This window comes from Heterodontus francisci, chromosome 27, assembly GCF_036365525.1.
Source record: "Heterodontus francisci isolate sHetFra1 chromosome 27, sHetFra1.hap1, whole genome shotgun sequence".
Lineage (NCBI taxonomy): Eukaryota > Metazoa > Chordata > Chondrichthyes > Heterodontiformes > Heterodontidae > Heterodontus > Heterodontus francisci.
The window spans coordinates 40,201,806-40,227,647 of NC_090397.1; the positions used below are offsets into that span (position 1 = coordinate 40,201,806).

Here is a 25,842-nt window from a genome sequence, read left to right on the forward strand (position 1 = left end):
CACTAAACCCAGTGCCGGCAATAATCACCAGGAGGGCAGGACAGGAATCCCACTCTCCTCCAAACTGTGGCCAATTAAATCAGTCAAAAAGCTCGTTAAGAGCTTGTCAAGGGATGACCTTTAAATTTTTAAACAAGCAGACAGGTAGCCCATATCTTCAGCTGAAGGCAGGCGGGTAAAGAGTGGGGAGCCAGTGACGGCTGCCCCAGGGCACCACCCCAACCCCATAAGAAGGTCACTGGGACAAAGGGGGAATGGGCACTTGGTAAGGGGATGCTCTTGGTGCCGCACAGGTGGCAGGGAGAGCAGGCACTCAGCGTCCAATCTTTGAAGGGGGTGAGCACCACCACCCCCCCCCCCCAGCATCATGGGGGCAGAAGAGCAGGGGGCATGGCTGCCAAGGGCAATTGGGCAGCCACTTGCCCAGACGGAAGGCTCTAACTGGCAATGGGGGCCCAACTGTCAGATTTTGAGCCCAGTGGTGATGAGGGGCAACATCCTCTGCAGGAAAGGCAAAATCATGGGCATCAGGAGGGCATGGGAGAGGAAAGAGGGGCAGGAAGGCAACAGAGGTCAAACCCTCAACACGGGATCTACTGCCGAAGACGGAGCTACCTGGAGATGATCGCGAACCAGTGCTTCAAGAAACTGCAGCTCTCCAGGCAGATAGTCACAGTGCCCTCGTAGCCGAAAACCTCGCACCTCACAGCGCAGGTCACCATAAGCTGCCAGTGGCCATCAAATTCACTGTGGCCTTGAACTTTTTCACTTCTGCCTCCTTCTAAGGATCAGTTGTGGACCTTAGTTGCATCTCAAAAATGGCTGAACAACACTACTTCTCACTGGTCACTGACACCCTCTTTCCCAGAGTTGGACAGCACATTCATTTAACGAGAGGCACAGCCTTGCAGGGACAGAGGGCATTGGATTTTGCCTCCATCGCTGGATTCCCCCAGGTGCATGGCATCATTGATTGCACCCATGTGGCCATCATGGCACCCAGTGACCGGCCAGTGAGATCCATCAACAGGAAGGGCTTCCACTCGCTCAATGTTTAGCTGGTCTGTGACCATAGCAACAGCTTCCTCCGTGTATGCACTCACTTTCCTAGTAGTTGCCATGACTCCTTCATTATCTGCCAGTCCAGGCTGCCTCAGGTCTTCACTTCAACCCCCAAAGTGCATGGATGGATCCTGACTCCTTTATGGGAGCCCCAGTCAGAAGCACAGAGGCGATAGAACCAATCCCATCTGCTCAGCAGACAAACCATTGAACAGGCTCTACGGCCTCCGAAGATGCGATTCTAGTGCCTGGGCCGGTCAGGTGACACCCTCTAAAACCCTTCTACAATGGTCTTGATCATTGTGGTGGTCTGCTGTGCTCTCCATAACATGGCCCTTCAAAGAGCTTTGGATCTTTAGGATAGTGAGTCCCTGGAAGGAGACAGCTCAATGGGGGAGAAGTAGGAGGTGAAAGAGGAGGAGGAAGAGGAGGCGGAGGGAGATGACGCTGAACAGAGGTGTCCCTGCTGCACAACGAAGTGGCCTCCTCCCGCCACCCTCCAGGAAGAGGACCTCCTTCCTCTCCCTCACAGCCTCCAGCATTTGATCCAGGTCAGCATTGATGAAATGAGGGTCTGCCCTGTCCCAGGTACCAGACCTCTGCTTCCCCTGTGACATCTTGCTTCCCTCTGGTGCTGTGGAAGGCTTTGAGAGAAACCGCAGATCTCTCTCCCAGGACAACCACCAGCCTCCGTGATGGCTACCATGGGGTGTCTAAATGAGTCCCACACCTCATCTGACCTGCCTCCTTTCCCATGCCCACTGGCTCTAAGTGGACAGGAAACCCATCTCTATATTAATTAAGGGGGCTTACTGCTGTTTGAATGGCATTCAGAATATTAGTAAAAAGTAAACCATCCCTTTAGGCCTTTAACATTAAGAGACAGTCCAGTGAGTTACCTAGGATCTTTCTAAACTTTAATTTTAAAGTTTAAAAGCTTTGCACCAGTTAAAGTTAGAGTGAAAATGATCTGAAGTCAAACTCTTAAAAACTTAAATCATACTACAGAGTTTGTATGTAACTGACACCGTTGAGAATAGTTTTCCAACTGTTACAAAATTTAACACTAATTAAATTTATAATTTTCTTAAGATCGTAAAATAATCAATTAAACTCAATCATTTCAAAATAATATTTAAGGTTTTTTCTTCACAGCCCTAAGAAAAAACTAATATACCTTTTAATTCAATTACATTCTGAATGTTGCCATTAAATACTATAACACTGCCCCATTGGAAATATACATAGAAACTCAGGAATGTTTCTTTTTTTATTTTGGAGGCGTTTGGAAGAACTCCAGCTAGTACTGGAAAGGCACAGCAGCCTAACTAGCAGTATTAAGAGTTCCAACTAAAGTGTTGCTTTCTCTCTCCCTCAGATGCTCTTAATCTCCTGGCAGTTCCCATATTATGCATCTTTATTTAAGTTTCCAGCACATGCAGTTTTCATTGTTTCTATACGTTTGCCATGTGCAGATGTGAGAATTAAGGAAAAATACTGCAAATCTGTTGGTAATCTTCCTGCTGGAAAAACAATAACTCTCTCAAACATTTATCAATAAAATTGATTGGCAAATATAGCTGTATTTTATACTTTCTCAAGTAAATGTGGTATTTCCTGATTATGAAAATTCACTGGTTAAACAATGTTTTGCAATAAACCCATAATTCCATTCCAGTCCAGTTACTGTGCCTTTTAATACAAGCAGCAGGAGAGATCAACTGTCTAAGGCACAAGTGTCAATTATCTCCTCAACCATGTCACATGATTAACAGCAAATGACCTTAATATGCATTCTCCTTCATTTCTCAATATGTTGGTCCTGGATCTATTTTCAATGTGTATGAGAATGGTTCCAGGGATGAGTATCTTCAGTTACCTGGATCGATTGGAGAAGCTGGGGCTGTTCTCCTTAAAGAAGAGAAGGTTGAGAGGAGATTTGATAGAGGTGTTCAAAATTATGAGGGGTCGAAACAGAGTAGATGGAGAGAAACTGTTCCCATTGGCGGAAGGGTTGATAACCGGAGGACACATTTGATGTGATTAGCAAAAGAATCAATGATGACATGAGGAAAATCTCTTTTATGCAATGAATGGTTATGATCTGGAATGCACTGCCTGAGAGGGCAGTGAAGATAGACCCAATTTCAAAAGGGAATTGGATAAACACCTGAAGAGAAAAAATTTGCCGGGCTACGAGAAACAGGCAGGGGAGTGGGATTAGCTAAATTGCTCTTGAAGAGAGCTGGCGTGGAGTCAACAGGCCAAATGGCCTTGTTACAGACAGGTAGGAAACGATAGTGGTGGTTCCCCTTTCCACCTCTCAACTGACGGCAGACAGTGTTTTTATTAGAATTGTATCTTAACCCTTGGGCATTTTAATGGTCAATAAACAGACAAATGACAGGTTTTCTTGTAGGTTTAAAGAAAGATAAATATGAAACAAAACCTGAAAATTTGCAACTCCACTCACACACACACACACACACACACACACACATACACACACACACATACACACACACACACATACACACACACACATGAGAGAAGATAGAGATTAAAAGCTAGCATGCATTTAGGTCTGGTGTTTTTAAAAAGAGTTTGTTGTGAAATCTTGTTTGTTTTCCTGGGAGGAAAATGTAAACAATGCGGGCCTGTTCTTCCTTTTCTCCTGGTTCATTAGAGTTAAGCTTTGGAGAGTTTCAGGTGGATGGTTGCTTGGCTGCAGATTTCTTTGATTAAATCTCAGTTACAGTCCGTTGACGAAGATCCTGCTTCAATCTCTCAGATGGGGAGTTTTCAAAGGTCATCATTTCATCTCTGTCTCTAGGTAGCTTATAAAGATGGTATTTGGCGGGATCGTCTTGGCTGGAACAGATCTCTCTCCGCTTCCTGGCTGCTGGCTTCCCAGCTCTGCTTTGGCTTTCTGCACAGAAAAGTCTCTCTTTTTTTTAAAAAACCTTATCCGGCTTGGGGTTTCTGTCAGGTGACCAAAGTTGCTCTCCCCTTGTGTTTTCATACAATGTCTGTGAATGTGTGAACATTGTTAGAAAATGGTGTTTGAATGTTTCTCATCTTGCTAAAGTGGTGTTTGGTCATACTTATTATCCTGAATTTGGATCTGGAGACTCTATGGGCTGTATTTTACCAGCTCCCCGACGTTGGGGATCGTGGCGGGGGGGCCTGGAAAATACCACAGGCCTCGACGCTGGGAAGGCCCTGTCCTGTTTACTGGCAGCAGTGAGGCTTCGTGGCGGCATCCTACCCCACCACCCCCACCCCCGGCCGCTCTGTGACAGGACCATCATTAAAATATTTAAATCTATTTAAATTACTGAATTAATACTTAACTCGCCGTGACAACAGTCCTGCTGCAATATTCCAGCCAGTTTCCAGAACTCCCATGCCTTTGGATCTCCATTCAGGGATCCGAGGCAGAACTGGTTGGGAGAAGGGAGCAGGTAAGTTTTCAGGGCGGGTAGGGGGTGCGGGGGAAACCATTGCAATTGGTGGATGGGATGGTGGTAAGGGGTTGAAGGTTAACGTGAAGAAAGTTCGGGGGGGAAGGTTGGGATCGAGTGTTTACTTTTTTGTGGGGGGAGAGGGCAATTAATAAAGTGTGTAGTCATTGGTCGGTGGGAGAGGGGATTGAAACTTTTAATAAACTTTTCCTTTTAGTTTTGCAAGTCAGGTAACTTTAAATATTTAAATTTAAATGAAGGGCTGGAAGCTTTTGAAGTTCGCCGCTGAGATCCACAGCAAAGCTTTAAAAATTCAGGCCTATGAGTGTTCAGGTCATTGTTAGTCCAATTGGTTGAAAAAGGTAGCCATTAACATGGAATGGGGCTAGTAGCATTTCTAGTGCTTTCTTCAAGGCTGGTCCAGGCATGATGACGACTTCAGTCTCCAGCAGTCTGTGTATATTCATCTGACCTCTTACTCCATTTTGTGTTGTAGCAAAAGTGTGTCCAGTTTTGGAGGTTAATTCATTAGTTCATTTTCATAGTTCATAATTGCTCATTACGTGAGCATGACAGCCTCCTTCTGTGCTGTATTCATTCTATGATTTGAGATATTTTTGAATAGCAAAGAGGGGGAAGAAGTGCTTCAATCTACATAGTATTCTTGATCAAAAGTGCAACGTATCTATAGCATTGCTGGATTTCATTGTTACTTTCGTGTAGAACTCTAGGAAGCTGTTATTTCTGTTTTTCTAAAGGATACAGTCAATTTTTCTGACATTGTTGAATAATGAAAGATTTTTTCATTTTTCAAAGTAAGTACCTTTCTCATTTTACTTGCTATTTTGTGATTACAGTTTTGTTTCTGGTGCAAAAAGGTTACTGCAACCTTACAAAATGTGAAGGCGACATGCCTTTATTTTTCCGGTCTCGTACACTGGAAGTGCTCACAGACACTGGCTGTTGTACAGCCTTACCAAATCGGTCATATATGATCATTCTAAATATTGGCATGTTTTTTGAGACTGGAGGGAAAGCTTACCTGGGATTTTCAGGTGATGCGAATTTGAATTCAGTGGGAACGAATCAATAACTGCACTGAAAGGCATGTCCTTGATAGCACTGCAAGTGAGTAGAAGAGCCATATGAAATGTCTCAAGTTCAATCTCCAGGCTGCACTGAGTTAGTTCATCTCAGTTTGGGCTGACTTCATCCCTGTAATTGCAAGGGAACACTGGGCAGGTAGCTGCTGTGTATTGTCATTCAGCAATCCCTGCTGGAAGTGTTATGTGTGTGAACACAACAGTATCAGGGTTAGCTGTGATGTTCCCTGTAATAGCCTACTGGCCCTTACTGACAAACCTCATACGTTAAGAATGGCAAATCAACGATGAACAGTGCTGCAGAATTGTACCGAAGCATAGTGTCATGCATCAGTATGGAAGGGTAGAAATTGTGAAGAGAAGTTTAAAAAATTGCAGAAAGCACATCACATTGCGGGTGAGCAGGGTGTATGTAAGCAAAGGGAGAAAAGGCTACAGAGCTTAGGGGCCAAGTTTTCAAAGCCCGCAGGGGGCAGGAACCACTGTGAGTGCAAATTGAATATCATGTTCCCGGAGGTCGGCACTTGCTCTCATCTCCTGCAGAACGTGATGTTGTTTTTAAATTGCAACAGACAGGGAAAGTACGCCCGTGTCTAATTAATTGCCTGTTGAGCTCATTAAAGAGCTCATTAACAGTCTTCTCAGTTTCAGGGAGCAATTTTTAAAGGCTGGGAATGGGGAAGACGCCATGGTGGGGGACACAACAGGGTTGTGAAGACGTGAACAGTGTGGAGGGCCATGAGGACAATGGGAAGGGCTGACTGAAATAAAGTAGAGGCAGCAAATAAAGCTCAGCTGCTTCAGATGTGCCTCAGAGTGGCTCTTACTGCAGCTGGAAGAGTTGAATTTCTCAGTGGTGAGTGGCAGGAAACTGGAGAGGGATGTGATCAGCAGCCCAGCTGAGGGAGTTCAGATAGGAACAGGCCAGGATGATCTGTGGCAAATGCAACCTCCTGGAGAGCAGAGCAGCACAGTGAGGGGGCTGCAAGGGGAGGAAGGCGCTACCGAAGATATCAGGTGCAGAGCCTAAGAGTCAGCTACCTGCAAATGGCAAAGCGCCAGTGCCATAGGAGGCTGCGCCTATCCAGGGAGATGGTCTCAGCCCTGCGTGCTTTGATCCACAATGACCTGAGGCCTAACGGGTCCCATGGCAGTCCTCTACCTACAGCCGTCAAAGTCTCAGGTGCCCTGGGATCAGCTGTGGACCTAGGTGGCATCTCACAGTGGGCATCTCATCAGGCCATCAGGCAGGTCACGGATGCACTTTTCAGGAGGGCAGAGACTACACCCACTTTGACATAGATGGGCCTGTACAGGCACAGAGGGTACTGGATTCAATCTCCAGATCCTGTGTGACATCTCATTTCCCTCTGGTGCTGTGGAAGGCAAATCTCTCCCTCACGGCAACTAGCAACTCAGTAATGGCTGTCTTGGAAGTCGAGACTTGATCTGACCCACTGCCATTTTCAATCCCACTGGCTCTAAGTGGACAGGAAACCTGTCTTCATGCCAATTAAGAGCTTTCCCGCTTGAAAATTGCAATCTAAATCAGCTTCCCAGAGGTGGCAGGTTTCAGACCAAACACCAGACCCAGTTCCTGTTGCCCACCTCCACTTTGAAAATCTAGCCCCTAGGTGTCTCAAAAGTCAAAAATACAGGAATAAAACAGAGGAATTATGTACAGAGAAAGGAATAGGGAGAGGAATACAATATGTGTGTTGGCTATTCCCAGCTGATTGTTCAAAAGGCCATTACAGGATGAAAGTAAACAATGAAGAGATTGACCTTTACAGATGAAACCATGGAATCATTTTTCTATTCTTTTCATTTTGGCTAAACTATTTGGACATTGGTAGAAATAAGGAAGTATTTGTTACTCCCAGTTGGGCACGGTGAGAATATTAGTTTATATGGATTTTTCCACACTTTTGGGCTCCATTTTGTGGTTAAATCAATATTTGGGTGTGTTGGCCCTGATTGTTATACAAATTTTAAATTGATTTAACAGAGTGCTGATAATGCATGAAGCCTTAATAATTTTCTTGGAATTATAAGTACCAGACCTCCAATCTACATTTAAAAATGCAATCCTAGTCTTTCTCTATTTTTTTTTATTCATTCATGGGATGTGGGTGACACTGGCCAGGCCAGCATTTATTGCCCATCCCTAATTGCCTTTGAGTGGCTTACTAGGCCATTTCAGAGGGCATGTAAGAGTCAACCACATTGCTGTGGGTCTGGAGTCACATGTAGGCCAGACCAGGTAAGGACAGCAGATTTCCTTCCCTAAAGGACATTAGTGAACCAGATGGGTTTTGACAACAATCAACAATGGTTTCATGGCCATCATTAGACTAGATTTTTTAATTCCAGATTTATTAATTGAATTCAAATTCCACCTTCTGCTGTGGTGGGATTCGAACCCATGTCCCCAGAGCAATACTCTGGGTCTCTGGGTTACTAGTCCAGTGACAATACCACTACGCCACCGCCTCCCCCTGATTTTTATCTGGTTTGTAACTGGTTTATGCAAATTGTTAGGTGTTTGCTGGTTCTACAAATAAATGTGTCTGATATAGATTTTTTTGTATGTGGTTTACTCATTTTTAGCTTCTGGCTTGTACACATTGATTTTTTTTTGCAATGTACATGATTTTCATGTGTTTCTTTGTATGATTTGTTTCTTTTTATTTTAAAAACAAATTCATCCCCTATGCTTTGTGAAGTCAATATAAATATATATTTTCTTGAACTATTTTAGTGATATTTCTATTGAAGTCAATGGAAGTAAAAATTGGGAGTGATATAAAATGGGCTGCTGACTTGCTGACCCATTTACACAATCACACAAAGTCAAGATCTAGCCTAGTGTGTCTGAGGGAAAATATAGCATAAATTCTGGGAGTTGAAATTAACATTGAGGTTAATCTTTTATTTTTGTTTCTTCTCTGCCCAATTTCCCCTCCTCCTTTCTCTCCTGAAGTCAAGGTCCAATTTCATACACACCAATCAGTACCTTACCCGAATGAGCAATGTTCACATGTGAACTCTTACAGTGAATGTTGGTAGGTTATTCAACTACAAAGAGTTGACAGCCAAGGCTGATCCTGCTCTCACTTGCATACATGGGAACTTCCAGCAAAGGAAACTGTATAGCAATTAGAAGCAGGAACCCTATCTGATTTTCCCCTCAAAGACTTATGGTGTTGAAGCCAATTGTTGCACCTAACTATTGGCCTGGTTGAGATTACATAATTCAGCAGACTTTGCATCTTCCTGGTCTACACTGCCCAGTTACTCACTGGATAAACTCCCTTATTCATCAAAGGAAACATGTGATTAATTTTTTTAACATTTGCCCTTTCCACACGTTTAAGAATTCCAGTGCTAATGATTTGTTTTGTGAAAAATCATCCCAGTAAATAGAAAGAATTATGCAAGTATCTTATCTCAGAAATTAAATATAAAAGCATTTCTTGTCAGTGAGAATAAAAAATAATTTAATATGCTGATGCAACTTTATCAATCACAAAATTTTATTTTATAAAATACCACACCAGCAGTGAGGAAGCATATAATATGCATTACAGTCCCACATATATTCACAAGAAAGCACTACTTCCTTCTTTAGAATTTACATGATCTAACACACAATAGAATTGCAAGAATGAAAGGGAAAATATACATCAATTGGCATCTAATGTGCATCAGAAAACATTTTGGTGCTTTGATCTATCATGCATTCAAGCGTGCATCAATGGTGACTCCATTACACTCCTCAATAGAAGCACTAAACAACCAATGGAAACTAATAGACTGGTAGGCAACACTTATTTTGAATTAATTATGTTGTTTGTCTAAAACAAAATGGGAAAGCAGATAGGAATTCTCAGAAGACATATATGCCTTCCAGTAATATCGCCACTGGTGTATATTATTTCACAACTAATTCACCTGCTTCTGTTCACTGCTGCATAATTAATAAGTACTGCGGTGCAAGCTGCTTAACATCCCATAATTCTACAAGAATTCCTGTTGCTGCAAAGTGCAAACTAATGATTGCATTAATTGTTACCACAATATTCATTGCTACTCAGCAAAGGCTCCGCAAAACAAACAAGCAAAATTTTATTAGCATAAAGGATGATACTATATATCATGTCTAATCTCTATTTGATCACCATAGCTTTCATATAACTATAAAAATGTGAAATATAATTTTTCACTTTACAAAATCTAAGTACATTTAAAAATGCCTGTGTACTGATTGGGCTACTTTATGAAGTAACCAATTTGTTTACATTTTTCTTTGCTGGTGCAATTAAACTTTAAAACAAAATTGTCTTCTGCTTACATTATGCAACTTCCCTATCCAAACAGGCGGCTGACTTTCTCTGAGATCATGCTAATGGTGCACTGAAACTAAACAAAGATTGCACAACAGCAGTCTTCAATTCTTTCTCTGACTTTTTTGTCGCTCCTCATTGTCAAATGCTTGGTCTCCCATAATGGCATTAATGGGATCATTAACTCACCAGGTGGAGGATTACTGGATGAATGTCCATCCTAACATTGTGCAAAGAATTACAATGGAACTCTGCAACTTTGCTTCATTTGTGCTAAGTTGTTTCTCTTAAATGTAAATGAAGCAGTTACCACACAATATATTTACTCAGAAAATACATTTTTCTCCTTATTTACACTTTTATTATTACTTTATTTATACAATCTTATTATTTATTTTGGGATGAATTAGCTTAAACCAAAACGTTATTCATGAGAGAAGAAAAGCTGGTAAAATTTGTGCCAGCCAACTCTTTCCTAACTGCTCATTTTGCTGCATGTCACATTGTGTCCAGGTGTCATCACATGTGTCATCTGACTGTGCTGCTCTAATGACTGTCTAAAACTGGCAAATTGTTTCCTTAAAAGTCAAAAATCATTAGCCAATTCTATGAAGTAGCTTTTCATTTTCACAGGGTTAGATTTTAGAAAATTCACTCAAATATTAAATTGTACTAGCAACATGGTCCACAATTTGAACTTTATTTGTGATGCCCAAAACATGTACGATGTTTCCTTTCATTAGCGATTGTGCATTGTACTCATATCATCCTGTTGGAGAGACTATAACCATTTTTCAAGGTGCACTGATCTTGATTGCTGCATCACTCACAAAATTACTTTGGAGCCAGATAATATTGGTGTTTTACAGCTATTTAATTAAAAATACATTTTTGAAAGGAAAGCACGCTTTACAAACATTGGTTCTTGCAGCGGAGGAGAAAATTGAGGTATCCAATTTCAAATGGCCCAGTTTAAAAAAGAATTTCCAGATTAAATTATACACAATGCCAGGACAAAACATCACTCATCCCAGCTTACTACACTTTATATGCTGCAGTTAAATACTGAATTGCTGTTCATGTTATATATTATAACCATGAAATACCACACAGTTCTAGTCAATTTTAAATATCTATGTCGTATTTCTAATTAACATATTCATTATTGACATTTTCCAGAAACATGATTATTTTTGTGCTTAACGCCTACCTCTGCAGATGAATTCAGAAATACGCAGATCTGGTTAATTTGTAGTAATTTGGTTGACGAAAGACGCATAAGCATAATGCTACATTCTATGAACCACACATGCAGAGAGATCTCCTTTGCCCTCACACTTTCTTAAAGTTTTTGATTGGCTTGGAGCTGTAGGCACAAAGGTAGGTGATTTATTTTTCACTACATGTCGTCTTGGTACCCCCAGAGTAGAAGCCTTTCTGTGCACAGTGCCTGGACTTTAATGTGTATATACTTGCTGACAATCAAGTGAAGGCTTTCCAGGTTGTCACTAGCTTAATTTTAATTTCGCCTCGTTTTAAAGGGTTCTAATTTTGGACTTTCTTAAGATATTAACAACCAACCGACTTCTTAGGTAACCTAATTTAATCACTACACTCCCCTTTTTAATAGCTTAGGACTAGTTAAGCTATTTACCAATGTCTACTTTCTTGCGTACTCTATTAATATTCACCTATGTATGATGACAAGATTTGATGTTACCTGACTAAAAGGCAGCCCAATTGCACTTGGTATGGTGGCTAATTCTTGGTTGTTAAAAAGTCCTTGCTTCCTTTTTAATTCTGGATAATTTACACTATGGATCACTTTATACCACAGAAAGTCTGCCTCCTAACAGCTTGGTGTGGTACTATGTAGACATCTACTTTGAAGGATCTGTGTCATGATTGCGTACATGCGGGGATGAAGATCAATTGCAGAGATGTGACCCTCCATAACTGTTAGATGTCAAAAGTATTTCATAACCACATATGAAATTTTGTGTGGGGAAATACTGAGACAAATATCAAACCATGTAAATTTGTAATGATCTAGTGCTCAATCATTCACGTTTCCCCAACGTTTAGAGGAGTTGTTCGTAAATACCTTTATAACATTAACTATTCTTCAGAAAAGATGCTAAGTTCAGCAAGTTTCCCTAGGTTCTAGCTCTCGGAATGAAGACTAAAAGCCAGTAATATCCCCAAATCTGGGAAAACAAGCAAAACATTTTAGCAACGAGGATTCACTAGTGCATCAGGAAATAATTTAGCGTTTATTAAGAGTATGTTGCTCTAAATACAGAAAAGGTTTTTCTAAACCTTTTTAAAAGGTTAAGTGTACACACAGTTTCTTAAGACCAATTAAGCCACAATCTAAACGACTAAGACTTGGCAGGACTGCAACAGAGGGAAAGTAGACCTTTAAAAATCTCTGTGACAGGGCAGAATTGAGTAGAATCATTTAAAAATTGGCTTAAAGGCCAGATGTCAACATTTGGAAAATGAAATGTAATATAATTGATGGAGTTATTTAAAATATTTATTTTACAGAGCACATTTGACAGGTTAAAAAAAAACAACCGTGACTTTTCTCTCTGTTATACAGAAGAATCGATATATTGTTACACGCCGAACAATTTCACCCGTGACCAGGCTTTATACGCCCGAGGATACTGTTGGACTGAGCTGAAAGATGCTGTCCCTGGCATTGAACCGAGTCAGCGGCCATCCCTTTTTGAGCACAAGTTCCTGCCCTACGCATTGCTCGCCTTTGCCGGTATCATGTACATCCCTGCTCTTGGTTGGGAATTCCTGGCCTCGACCAGACTAACTTCGGAACTGAATTTCCTGCTTCAGGAGATAGATAACTGCTATCACCGAGCTGCCGAGGGACGCGCTCCTAAAATCGAAAAGCAGATCCAGTCTAAAGGAGCGGGCATCACAGAGAAAGAAAAAAGAGAGATAATTGAAAACGCAGAAAAGGAAAAGAGCCCGGAGCAAAACCTTTTTGAGAAATACCTAGAACGGCGAGGGCAAAGTAATTTCCTGGCCAGGCTTTACCTGTCGAGGCAGTTGTCAGTTGTCTTTCTAAGTATCATCCCAATTACATATCTATGTACTTACTACGCGAATCAGAAACAGAATGAGTTCACGTGTCCTTTAGGGGAGCCTCCAGACATGTCCAGCAGTCAGATGCTGCATGTCCATGTCAATTGTAAACTGCCTTCGGTACAGATGCAGCGCATTATCGCCATAGTAGACATTGTTCTGCTGTGCATCATAAACCTTATCATTTTGATAAACCTAATCCACCTTTTTATAGTTAGAAAATCCAACTTTATATTTGATAAACTACACAAAGTTGGAATCAAGACGAAAAAACAGTGGCAGAAATCGCAGTTCTGTGACATAAACATTTTAGCTTTGTTTTGTAATGAAAACCGCGACCATATCAAATCATTGAATCGCTTGGATTTTATTACAAATGAGAGCGATCTGATGTATGACAACGTTGTCCGGCAGTTACTGGCAGCTCTGGCCCAGTCCAACCATGATGTTACTCCAACCATGCGGGATGCCGGGATCCAGACAATTGACCCCAGTGTCGACCCAGCTGACATAGATGCCAACGAACAACTTATTATAAAAAGGCCCAGGAAGAAAATGAAGTGGATTCCAACCACAAATCCACTGCACCAGCCTTTTAAAGAACCTTTGACTGCCTTGAAGTTTGAAAACAATAAAGGAGAAAAACCCAAACCTGTGAGACGAAAGATAGCAACCGATAGCCTTGCAGCTCCTCTCCTGGACAATAAAAGTGAGGGAAACATTACTGCTAACAGCGAGAAAAAGCATAGTCGGCACTTGTCTTTGGATGTTCATCCGTGCATTGTTAGCGCCAAAAAGACCACGTCTGAAAATCAGGAAAGTTGTACATCTAAGAGTCAAGAGGGAGACTTCTTGCACTCAGAAGACAATATGTTGGCACATGTGGCATCTCCTATCAAAGGTGAAGTGTGAGTTTACTAAATACTAATTTAGCCAAAATAACCTTAAAGGAATGGATAATTGGAGAGTAATGTTTTGTTACTTGTATTACATGGAGTTTGTGTTTCTGCACCCTGATATTATGCATATTTTATACACCATACTTTGTTGTGCAAGTTCCAGATCCCAACCTAATAGGGCTTTAACAAAGAGATTTGCAATGAGACAGCAGAAGCAACACACATGGATGAAGTTGTGGTGCATGACATTTACAGAGGCTGGAGTTGTAGTGAATAATGAGGCACTAAACTGACCCACTTAGGTGAACAATGCCTGCATCAGCAATTGCAGAGCTAAAAATGATGATACAGATTCCAAACCTGCGCCAATAAGAGTGTCCCTTTTGTACACAAAGTAAATTATAATTCTTTGAAATAAATTATTTTTATTCTTACACACTGAATGCTATAGCATTTGACAAATTAATGGTAGTTTGCAGTACATATTCAAGAAATATACAATTCAATGTATCTGCAATGTAAGGGAAGTGCCAACATTACAACATCTGGTTGTGGGTAAATTTTAATTGATTACCATTCAAACAGACAAAACGTGTACTCTTCATTTCCAGAAATGTGTATTTTCTCATAAACATGTCATTTGTGATAGGCAATTCTTCATGTTAAAGTTTCTTTTATTTGTCATGATCAGTATCCATGTTGTGAACATTATCTAAATCAGGGTTGTCCAACTTTTTCGGGCGGAGGGCCACATTACGATGTTTGGTCGGCCTGGGGGGGGGGGGAGGGGGCGCGGTGGTGCTGTGAGCAAATTTCAAAATTAAAAATTTATCTTACTAATAAAAACAACAACAAATGTACATTTTTGTGAAGAAGCTTTAAATGAGAAGACTAATTTATTGACTTACTTTCTATATTGAAAACTGATTTAGTGACATACCTGGCATTGTTTTTGCTTGCACAAGTAGTCAGTGTCTGCCTGCACACATCTTGTAGCGATACAGAATATTCCGGATAGATATCTATCTGTCAGGAGTAATTTTGATCGCTCTCTCTGTCTCTGTCTCTCTCTCTCCCTGTATTTCCCCTTCTCTGTGTTGTTCCCCCCTCTTTGTGTGGTCCTTGCTCTGTGTCCCCCCCACCCATGCCCCCGTTCTCTCTCTTGCTTCCTCTTTCTATCTGTCTCCCTCTCTGTCTGTTTTCCTCTCTCCCTCTGTCCCCCCTTCTCTCTCTTGCTCCCTTCTCTCTCTGTCTCTCTCTCTCTGTTTTCCTCTCTTTCTCTCTCTCTCTGTTCCCCCTCTCTGTATCTCCCCTTCTCTCTTTTTTTCCCTGTGTCTCTGTTTTCCCCTCTCTCTCAGTCCCCCCCTCTTCCTGTCCCCCTCTCTCTGTTTTCCTCTCTGTCTGCTGCCCCTCTGTATCTCCCCCTTTCTGTTTTACCCCCCCCCCTCTCTCTCCCTGTCCCCCCTCTCTTTTACTGTCTACCTCTCTATCACCCCCCTCTCTGTATCTCCCCAAAAACACCAAATCTGTCCGACGTTGGGAGGTGTGTTCCTGCTTTGGCAACTATCAGCTGTGAAACTAACAGCGCAGTGTTTTTAAAAAGGCCGCTCTCCAAGAAGACGACAAAGGGAAATTTCCTATCTCCAGTCAGGGAGCTCTGGTGAGGATGAGGAACGGGCCCAGGTACAGTTTACACCCACGAGCTGGATAGAAACCTTTGGCGGGCCAGATCCTGGCCTGCAGGCCATGTGTTGGACAACCCTGATCTAAATCATGACCATTGATATTATCTGTAAATGTTCTTCTTCCCCATTAAGTGTGTTATTTCTTTTGGTTTTCTTTGTTGCATTTGGTTTATTTTTTGCTTTCCTAGATTGACGATCATATTATGCAAAATTTCAATTTTCTTGCAGTCACAGTCCACCCAAAAAAATCTACCCAATCAGATTCCAGCAAAAATAAGATAAGCCACTGAGATGGTTCCTCACCCACCTCACTATGCTTAAAGATAAAACATTTTAGACAACAAGTATATAGAGAGTTCACAGAACAATCAGAAATGTACTTATAAGCTTGACTCACAACAACTTCTCATACCCGCTCCACATGCAACACAACACACCCTTCAAGTTACTGACCATTCAGGTCTACTGATACCCCCGCTCCCCCATATTACATAACCTCTACCCGATAAACTGACTCTCATGTCCAGAGACCTGATGTGAGAAACATCATATAAACAAGCAAAATGTGCACACACAAAAGTCAATTTCTGATGAGCCACCATGTGACTTTGACTCCAATGGATATGCAAAAGAAGAGGCTTCTCTAGTCATATAATATTCCGTGCACTCCTGAGCACTCACAGCACTCCTTCACACTGCATCAGCTTGATGTGCTTTCTCTGTGCCACACCATGAGCCTCATCCTTCTCCCTCTTGCTGTCCATGCTACATCAGTGGCCCCAGCTTGCTTCCCTCCAGTGCTGTTTATGGTGCATTAGGAACTCTGCCCTGTTCCTCCATCAACCACCCAACCCACTCCCTTTCACTGTGAGGTCTTCTTCAAAGAAAAGAAAATTACTACAGATTTGAACAGGAGAAAGAGATTAAAGAGAAGAAGATGGGAGGAGAAGAAGGAAAATAGAACAGAAAGTGAAGAAATAGGACACAGCAAACGGATGTGAAGAAGAAAAGAGAGAAACAGAGGAGGAGAAGGAGAGCAAAAGAATCATAAGGCCAAATTTTTATTTTTGGACAGGACTCCCATCATCGGGATAATTTCTGGGTCCCAACCTCACACAGCACTAGTGTAACATGCATGCCATGCTTTTTGAATAGGTCAATTAATGGCTAGAGGGCGTGATCATTGTCCAATTAAGGATGGTACACGGGTTCCCAATGTTGAAGGACCAATAAAGGAACCCCTTAATTGCTTTAATTGACTACCCACTGCTTGTGTTGCTCCTCCAGCCCAACCTCTTTGAAAATAGTCCATAGGCAGGAAGATGCCGACAAAGCAGCACGCTGCTCTCCCATGGCAACTTTTCTGCCTGCCCACCTCTGGATCCACCCCCATTGGGCTTTGAAAATTCAGCCCTTAGAATCATAAAGTAAAGAAGGAGGCCATTTAGCCAGTCATACCTGTGCCAGCTCTGTGTAAAAGCTATGCAATTAGCTTCACTTCCCGATTGTTGTCCCATAGCCCTGCAACGTTTTTCATGTCAAGTGTATGTCCAATTCCTTTTTGAAAGTTATTATTGAATCTGCTTCCACCATCCTTTCAGCGAGTGCATTCCAGATCACAACAACCTGCTGTATAGAATAAAATCTCATCTCTCCTCTGGTTCATTTCCAATTACCTTAAATCTGTGTCCTCTTGTTACCAAACCTCCTGTCAGTGGAAGCAGTTTCTCCTTATTTACCCTTTCAAAATTTTAAACACTTTTATTAAATCTCTCCTTAACCTTTTCTGCTCTAAGGAGGATAATGCCAATTTCTCTAGTCTCTCCACATAACTGAAGTCCCTCATCCCTGGTACCATTCTAGTAAGTCTTCTCTGCCTTGACATCTTATCTAAAGTGTGGTGCCCAGAATTGGATACAATCTGTCAGCTGAGGCCTAATTAGTGTTTAGCATAACTCCCTTGCTTTTGTACTCTGCAGCTATTTATAAATTCCAGAACTCCATATACTTTTTTTAGCAACCTCATTAACTTATCCTGCCACTGTGGCTCTAAGACAGAAGGTTGTGGATTCAAGTCTCACTCCAAAGACTCCAGCACTTTAGGACATCCTGAGATTGTGAAAGATTTTTCTTACCCACAGATTTATGAATATGAACCTTCAGGTCTCTGTTTCTGCGGCTGCTTCAAAATTGTGCTATTTGTTGATATAAGAGAAACAGGAAAGACAGAAGGCAGAAAAAGCAGCAATGTGAAGGAGAGTGGAGAAACAAAGAACGGAACAAAAGTGGAAGAGGATCTAGAGGAACAGAAAGGGAAATCAAAAGAAACACAAATGAAGGAGGAGGCAGGGGAATAGAGATTTCTTTTGGAAGCTTATTGGGATCTGAATCCAGAGCTGGAGGAGTAGAAGAAGGCTATAAACATTTTTGGTAAAACCCAACAAAAGTTTCGGAACCACAGATTCGATCAATGACAGGCCTGTTCTAACCTTGCACAACAGTGCGTCACCGATGATCGGACTTCTAACTTTTTAACAGCAGCTCTGTAGCCCAGAGAACAGGACGAAAAGGGTTAGTAAGGGAGACTATGGGGGGGAGAGAAATGAAGATAGTCCCTTTTGAGCAGGCAGCAAGAAATGAGAGGAAAAGGTAGCATGATGTGGACAGATAACATGTTGCAGGGCAAGATTCTGTTGAATGGGGACAAAGGTCCTATTGAACTGGAATTATGTTGTGGGGGATGGGGGCTGAGGCACAGTTTCCATTAGGGCTTAGGGCCCTTGTTATAAAACTTACCAATGTTGCAGAAGATCCACTAGTGGGTACAATACATTTTGAGCACAGGTCAAGGAAACATTTGAAAATTATAATGTAACAGCTCTGGTTTTGCAAATAAAAGAGATATTGGACTTTGTTGGCCCATGGCGCTGGCTCACACGCATCAACAGCACAGAGCAGGGTTGCACCAAGCTTTAAATTGGAGTCCTTTCTCTTAATTTGAATAGGTTACTGGCACATAGAAAAGCTGGTCCCGATTGCATGGACTATAGCGTGCTTGATTGAGTAATGCAGAAACAGGGCAGGCAGCAACTCATTATACAAGGGTGCACTATATGGTGCTGGCAGAAAAATGGACTAATTGTTCACATTGGCACAGGTAGAGGTACATGAGCAACTATGCTCCATTTAATTCTGTAAAGCTGCAGGTCCTACAGTAGAATGTGCAGCAAAGAAGAGTGGTCCTATTTGGTGCTGAGTCAATGCAGTCACACAACTTCCTTCTAACAACCTGAAAATAGGGAAGACATGCAGTGGCATCATTTTTTAAAGTTTGTTCTCAGGATGTTGGCATTGCTGGCAAGGCCAGCCCTTATTGCCCATCTCTTCTTTCCCTTGAGGAGGTGATAGTGGGCCCTTGCACCTGTTACCCTTGTCCTTCAATGTGATGAAGGTCGTGGATTTTGGAGTTGCTACCAAAGTAGCTCACAGTGTGCCCATGGTGTAAGGAGTGGATGTTTAAGCTGGTGGGCGAGGTGCAGATTTTTGGTTTGCTTTGTCCTGGATGCACATCTTGAGCTTTGTTGCAGCTGCACCTAGACAGACAGGTGGAAAATATTCCATCAGACTCCTGAATTGTGGTGGTGGAAAGGCTTTGGGGAGTCAGAAAGTGAGCCACTCGCTGCAAAATATCTAGCCTCTGAGCTGCTCTACTAACCATGCCAAATATTTTGCTGGTCCCATTGAGTTTCTGATCAATGGCGATACCCAGGATGTTGATATTGGGGGATTCACCGATGGCAATGCTATTGAATGACAAGGGAAGATGGTTTGGCTTTCTCTTGAGGATAGTCATTGCCTGGCACTTGGTGACATGAATGTTACTTGTCATTTATCAGTCTAAGCCTGGACATTGCATAGATCTTTCTGCAAGTGGACAGTTTATTCTCTGAATATTGGGAATGGAGACGAACACTGCTATCATTAGTAACAACCCTACTTCAGAAATAATGGTGGGAAAGCCATCAATGAAGCAGCTGAAGATAATTCAGCCAAGGGCGCTGACCTGAGGAATTCATGGAGCGATGTTCTCTGCTCTTGTAGCATTGATGTAGTTCAGTTCTTGCACCCATGTTTGTACATCGGGTCTGGAGCTAGGCGGTTCTGACAGAATTGGGCATCAATGAGCAGGTGATTGGTGACTAATTGCCACAGATAGCACTGGTGATTGCTCCTTCCATCACATTGTTGATGAATAAGAGTAGACTGATAGTATGGCAATCGGCCAGGTTGGATTTGTCCTGGTTTTAGTGGACAAGACATAACTGGGCGATTTTTCACTTTATCAGGTGGATGAGTTGTAGCCGTACTGAAACAGCTTGGCTAGAGTAAGGTGAAGCTCCATTTAATCCTTACTAATTTTTGTGAGACCTATCAAGCAAGGAACAATCCTAAGTTGGGAACCGCCACACCTTCCAGGAGATGCTATTTGAAGCATTCTCCACAATCATTGCATTTTTGTATAGACTTTCATTTTTCCGAAGTTGCATGGTGCACATTCTTGAAAGATGATTTTAAAAAAAAAAATCGTTCTTGGGATGTGGGAATTGCTGGCAAGGCTGGCATTTATTGCCCATCCACAGTTGCTCTTGAGAAGGTGGTTGTGGGCCTTCTTCTTGGCCATCAAGGGACAGAAAAGATGCTACGGTATCCAAGCCAAGGTTAGGCTGTCTCATTGAGGTCATAGGTACAGACACTGTTCTCCTAAAAGTCATCTACTTGGTGTATCTTCTCCTTCAAACAATGTGGGCATTGTGGAATGCCTCACAGTGAAGGCACCACGACTGTTTCCTAGATTATGGTCACAGTGTATTCTGGCTAAATCTAGTTATGAGTGGCTAAACCAGTTATGCATCAGATACACTCAATTCTGCACCCTTTGGACTTGAGGGAGTCATGATAGAGGCCATACTCAGGGGAATAACTGACCTGGGAGAGAGTAAAGGTTTAACTAGGGATAGGATCATCAAAGATGGAGGTGAGAGAATGGTGAAGCAAATTGACAGATGAATAAGTATTGTGGTAAATGGAAGGCCAAGTTGTAGGCTGTTGGGAGTTTACAAGTGTTGATGTAAGTGATTTGGGGAGAGTTTTTCTCTGGGCTGGATGCAGAATGATGTGGCATTGAAAGGGATAGGGGAATGTTTGTGGTGGTGGATACAGGAAGAAGTGGTCAGAGATAGCCTTGTCAGCGATGGAGACCATGGAAGCAGAGAGGCCACAAATGATGACAAGACCAAGGGGGTGCCTATGAATATGGACAGAAGAATTCATATGGCAAAAGAATATCTCCAATCAGGACAATTTCTAATAGAGTTTTAATGTACTTAGATGGGAATTTTTTTTTTACTGTAATCTCTAACCCTGTATTTTCCTTTAATTTTTACAGAACCCTTTCTCTGTGTATCAACAGTTTAATTTAATATACCTAGGCCAAGATTTGGGACACATTTTATGTTCTCAGGTTTTGGCAATGGTCAGAATTTGCAGTTGTAATGACAGTGAAACTGTCAGCACTCACCATCATCACTGTGTAAAGCTTTTGGTGTCTGCACAAGTGCAGTTAAAAATAGAAGTCCAGAAGTTGCTGCCACTGATACTTCGCTCCTCCATAAGGTGCTCTGTTGCAGCCTTTGCAGATGTAATCAACACAGAATCAGTGATTTGATGTGAACTTCAACTTTTTAAGCACTATTCTCGCTGTAAAAACCATTGAAGATGTAAAGCATTGTACAACGAAATGTATTTGAGTTTTTAATGGTATAACTACTGATGAACAACCTCACTATCCCTGAAAAACTAATTTTAATTACAGGGACTGTCATTCTTTTAAATTCTTTTAAAGCTTGCTTATGATATTTCCACTTCTACCTTAATCCAATATATATGACCCAATCTTCATTTCACTTTCTGTAAAAGAATTGAATTATAATCCCTTCTTTTTACTTCCTGGTTTGCTGTCTGTGAGAATTTTTCAATCTGATTGGGTGCTCAGCCTGCTTGATGACTTTACTGTTCCTGGATGCACAGATTCCCAATAGGTGGCACCAGTTTGAAAGTCACTTCATAATATGAAAAATTGATGCTCTGGAGCCCGTTAAATCCTTTGGGCAGCTTTCTTCAAGGTTAGCAACAAGCACCATATCTTTGTCACTGACTGCAAAATCCAGTGTTATGTAAAAAGCTGGTGTATGTCACTTCCCTATAATTTGAAGTAAAGAACAAAAAAAGACATGCTCAATGGGTTGTGCAGTATTAACTTATAGCTTTTGGTTATCTAAATGCAGATTGTAATGGTTTAAAACAATTACAAATGTTGAAAATGTTTTATGCTTGCTTTTCATGACTATCTGAACTCTAACAAGTTATTTCTCATAGATAGTAATCTGTCTGAAGGAGGTGCTACAAGCAATATTAAATATTCATCAGAGAGCTGCCTGACACTACCCGTCAGTAGAGCTTATACTACCAACCATAGGAACAACTTGCCTACTGTAGCAGTTCCATCCAATCTACTTGTAGAAAAGGATGTCTGTGAAACAAAGTCCCAGTTCAACCGCAACCCTACCTATCCCCTAATCAACATCCAGAACATCCCAGCACTCTATGAAGACCACGAGGATGAAGCATTTCCCTCCAGCTTGCTAAATGCAAAAGTCACTTCCTCCGCTAATGCAGAAGATCTACCTACACGTTCACCTGAGAAGATATTGCTCGCTACTTTTGAAGACCCTATAGTAATGGTTAGCACGATAGAATATTAGCAAATTAGATATGCAGTAGAATTAGTTCTTTCATATGGCTGATATTACATCTTTGGAAGATGACATTGGCACAAGTACTAATCTCTCCATCTGTTTAGGTAACAAAAATATAAAGCAAATAGTGTTCTGAATGTGTCCACATGAGCTTCATTAGATGCAAAATTGCTAATGGGCATGTTTTCTAAACCAGAAAGATTATCTTTAAATCAACAAACTCTCGAGATTCAACAAATTTTATGGTGCTTGGCTTTACTAATTGTAACTTGGGTTTAAAAATCTATCCTAAAACTGCCAGTAATGCGATACAACAAAGAAGTGATGGAATAACCAAACAAAGTTTATAGTCAGACAGTTAAAGGAGTGTAATTAGCAAGGTCTTGCTGTCAGAAGGCATGAGCATACCAGTGCTGTTGAATAGATACTGACACAGAGAATAGAACAAAGCACTCTTCACTGGTTCGTTGTTCGAGATTATACCAATAAAGAACCAATAAATGTTTACACAATTTATTTTTACACATCTTTTAGTAGTATATCACTACATTAGCAGGAAAACTACTTCATTGCACAAAAATGCAATAAACAGTAATAAGAATCACAAAACTCCAAAGCAGCTGTAACTTATTTACTTTTTACTTCTACTTTTAAGGATTTTTACACTTTGGATTTTATTTCCTAAAAAATGTATCTTAATCAGTAGAGAAACACTAGATTTCTGTATTCCATTTCTTATGAAACATAAATAGACCTGTTGTATAAGTAAAGGATAGCAATAATTTTTGTCAATATATATTTATTGTAAATATTGCAGTTCTAATTACCACCATTAGTATAACATACAAGTCTTGGTCATTGCCTCTATAATTGATCTGATGATAGAGATAGAGATACAGCACTGAAACAGGCCCTTCGGCCCACCGAGTCTGTGCCGACCATCAACCACCCATTTATACTAATCCTACGCTAATTCCATATTCCTACCACATCCTCACCTGTCCCTATATTCCCCTACCACCTACCTATACTAGGGGCAATTTATAATGGCCAATTAACCTATCAACCTGCAAGTCTTTGGCATGTGGGAGGAAACCGGAACACCCAGAGGAAACCCACGCAGACACAGGGAGAACTTGCAAACTCCACACAGGCAGTACCCAGAATTGAACCCGGGTCGCTGGAGCTGTGAGGCTGCGGTGCTAGCCACTGCGCCACTGTGCACACACCTTTGCTGTGCTGAGGTGCACTTGGTTTTCAAGTGGCTCGTCCAATATAGTAATTCACTACTTATTACTATGTCAACCTTGGCTCAGTTGGTAGCAGTCTTACCTCTGAATCACAAAGTTTGGGGTTTAACTCCCACTATAGGGCTTGAGCACACACATTCTGGTGCAGTATTGAGGAAGTGTGGAAGTGTTACCCTGTTGGATGTGCTGTTTTTTGGATGAGATGTTAAACTGAGGCCCCGTCCGCCTGCTCAGATGGATGTAAAGGATCTGTGGCACTGTTTTGAAGACGAGCAGGATGTCATGACCAATATTTATCCCTCAATCAACATCTCAAAAAGCAGATTATCTGCTCGTTATCACATTGCTGTTTGTGCGAATTTACTATGCGCATATTGGCTACTGTGTTTCCTACATTACAACAGTGACTACATTTCAAAAGTACTTCATTGGCTGGAAAGTGCTTTGAGATGTCCGTTGGTTGTGAGAAGTACGATATAAATGCAAGTCTTTTATCAATGATTTTTTTCACTAACTATTGATAAATAAATTCTGTGTATATAACTTTAACTGAATACCACTCTTTATAACACATAATGCATATTCACACTAGAAAGCTCAAGCATCATAACCATACACTCCACCTGGTCTTTCAAAACATTCTAACAAAATCATGAAAATACATGGTTTTGAAACATGGGCTGGGAAATTGGTATCGTGCTGAGAATTGGTGTGAGTGGGCAGCCCATCTGCAATACTTGCTTGAAGATAAAAACCTGAGGCTCACTGGAAATTGGACTGGGTGTCTTATCTATATAATACCGCAAGATGTCTGCAGTATTGCTGTGTAGCCCTTCCTGTTCCTCCTGGTTCCATATGAAGGTAAGTAGAGAAATGAAAATATAACTGTTCTTAAGTAACCTCCAGCCGTCACTTTAAGGACAGACAATTGGACCATCGTAGACCCAGAAATATTGAGCAGAATAAGCAAGGCACATGATCCACCCAGTTTTTACTGAATTGGGCATAGTGTCCTAAATCAGGTATCGGGTCCCCAATTAGCATATTGAAAGAGTCTAATGTCTGTTTTAGGTGGGCACCTGGGCATGGGAAGGAGCCAATTTGACCTTGTTGTTTCCAGGTTATCCAACATGCCCAATTTCAGTAGGTATCACTGGATTAGCAATCAACCAGGAAACCTGGTTTATTTTTCCCATTCCTTAGCCCAGGAACATTGGTTCCAATAACAGTACCAGTAATACTGCGTGATTAACTCAACATAATCAAGGACTACCATTCAGGACATACATGGTTCAGTGCCAACCAATGAGTATATTTACCCACTAAGAAGGGCAAGGTAATGATTGTTTCAGTTATGATCACGGGACATGTACTGCTATGCGGTCTTTCATATAGTGTTGGCTACATTCCCTCTGCGATTAAAAAAGGCTGTAATAAAAAAATTACTTCTTGGGAAGATGGTTTTCCAGAGCATTATTTCGAGTAGAAGATGGGGGAGAAATTGGGACCTGTTTTGCACTTTTTTTATGTGTAAAATGGGAGAGAAGTGATCCATTTTGTGTGCCTATGTCCCATGCCCAAAGGGTCTTGAAATATATCCAAAGGCAAAATGGCTATGGGTGATGTTCAGGTGTTCCTGCTGGGCATTAAGCCCCTTGAATCTGCTAATGAGAGGCCAAAGGCCTGTTTATGGACCCTACTCTGAAATTGGTCAAAAACTAGGCTCAGAGCTTCCACTGCAAAAGCTTCAACTTTTCAGGCTCTACAGCAGCCTAACCAGTAGTCCTTAAAAGGACCATCATTGGACACCAAAGACATGGTAAGTAAACCTGTGCTTCTCCTCGCTCTACAGCAATACGGCATTCACTATCCCGTCACATTTCCACCCCCACCCCCTCCAAAACTTTCAGGACCTTCCTCAGGACCAGTGCTGGCATTTGAACCAGCTGTGCTTGCTCTATGCTCAACGGGTGCCCAAAGCTTATTAGTTTCATGATAATGAGGCCTGAGGACTAATTTCAGGAGATTGGCCTGAGGTCAACAGTATGGTGCAGTCACACTACCTGTTTCCTGTTCATTAAGCAATCTCTTCCCCAATGTTTTAATAAGA

General features: G+C 41.5%; 1 protein-coding gene across 1 annotated transcript in view; it reads left to right on the forward strand.

Moving 5' to 3' along the window:
• The window catches only part of panx2 (pannexin 2), a 65,309-nt gene extending 42,821 nt beyond the window's left edge, over positions 1–22,488 (forward strand). Inside the window, exons 2-3 of the mRNA XM_068059734.1 lie at positions 12,581–13,984; positions 22,103–22,488. Coding sequence (XP_067915835.1) covers positions 12,581–13,984; positions 22,103–22,488 — 1,790 coding nt within the window. The remainder of the gene's footprint in view (positions 1–12,580; positions 13,985–22,102) is intronic.
• Positions 22,489–25,842: the final 3,354 nt, after the last annotated feature.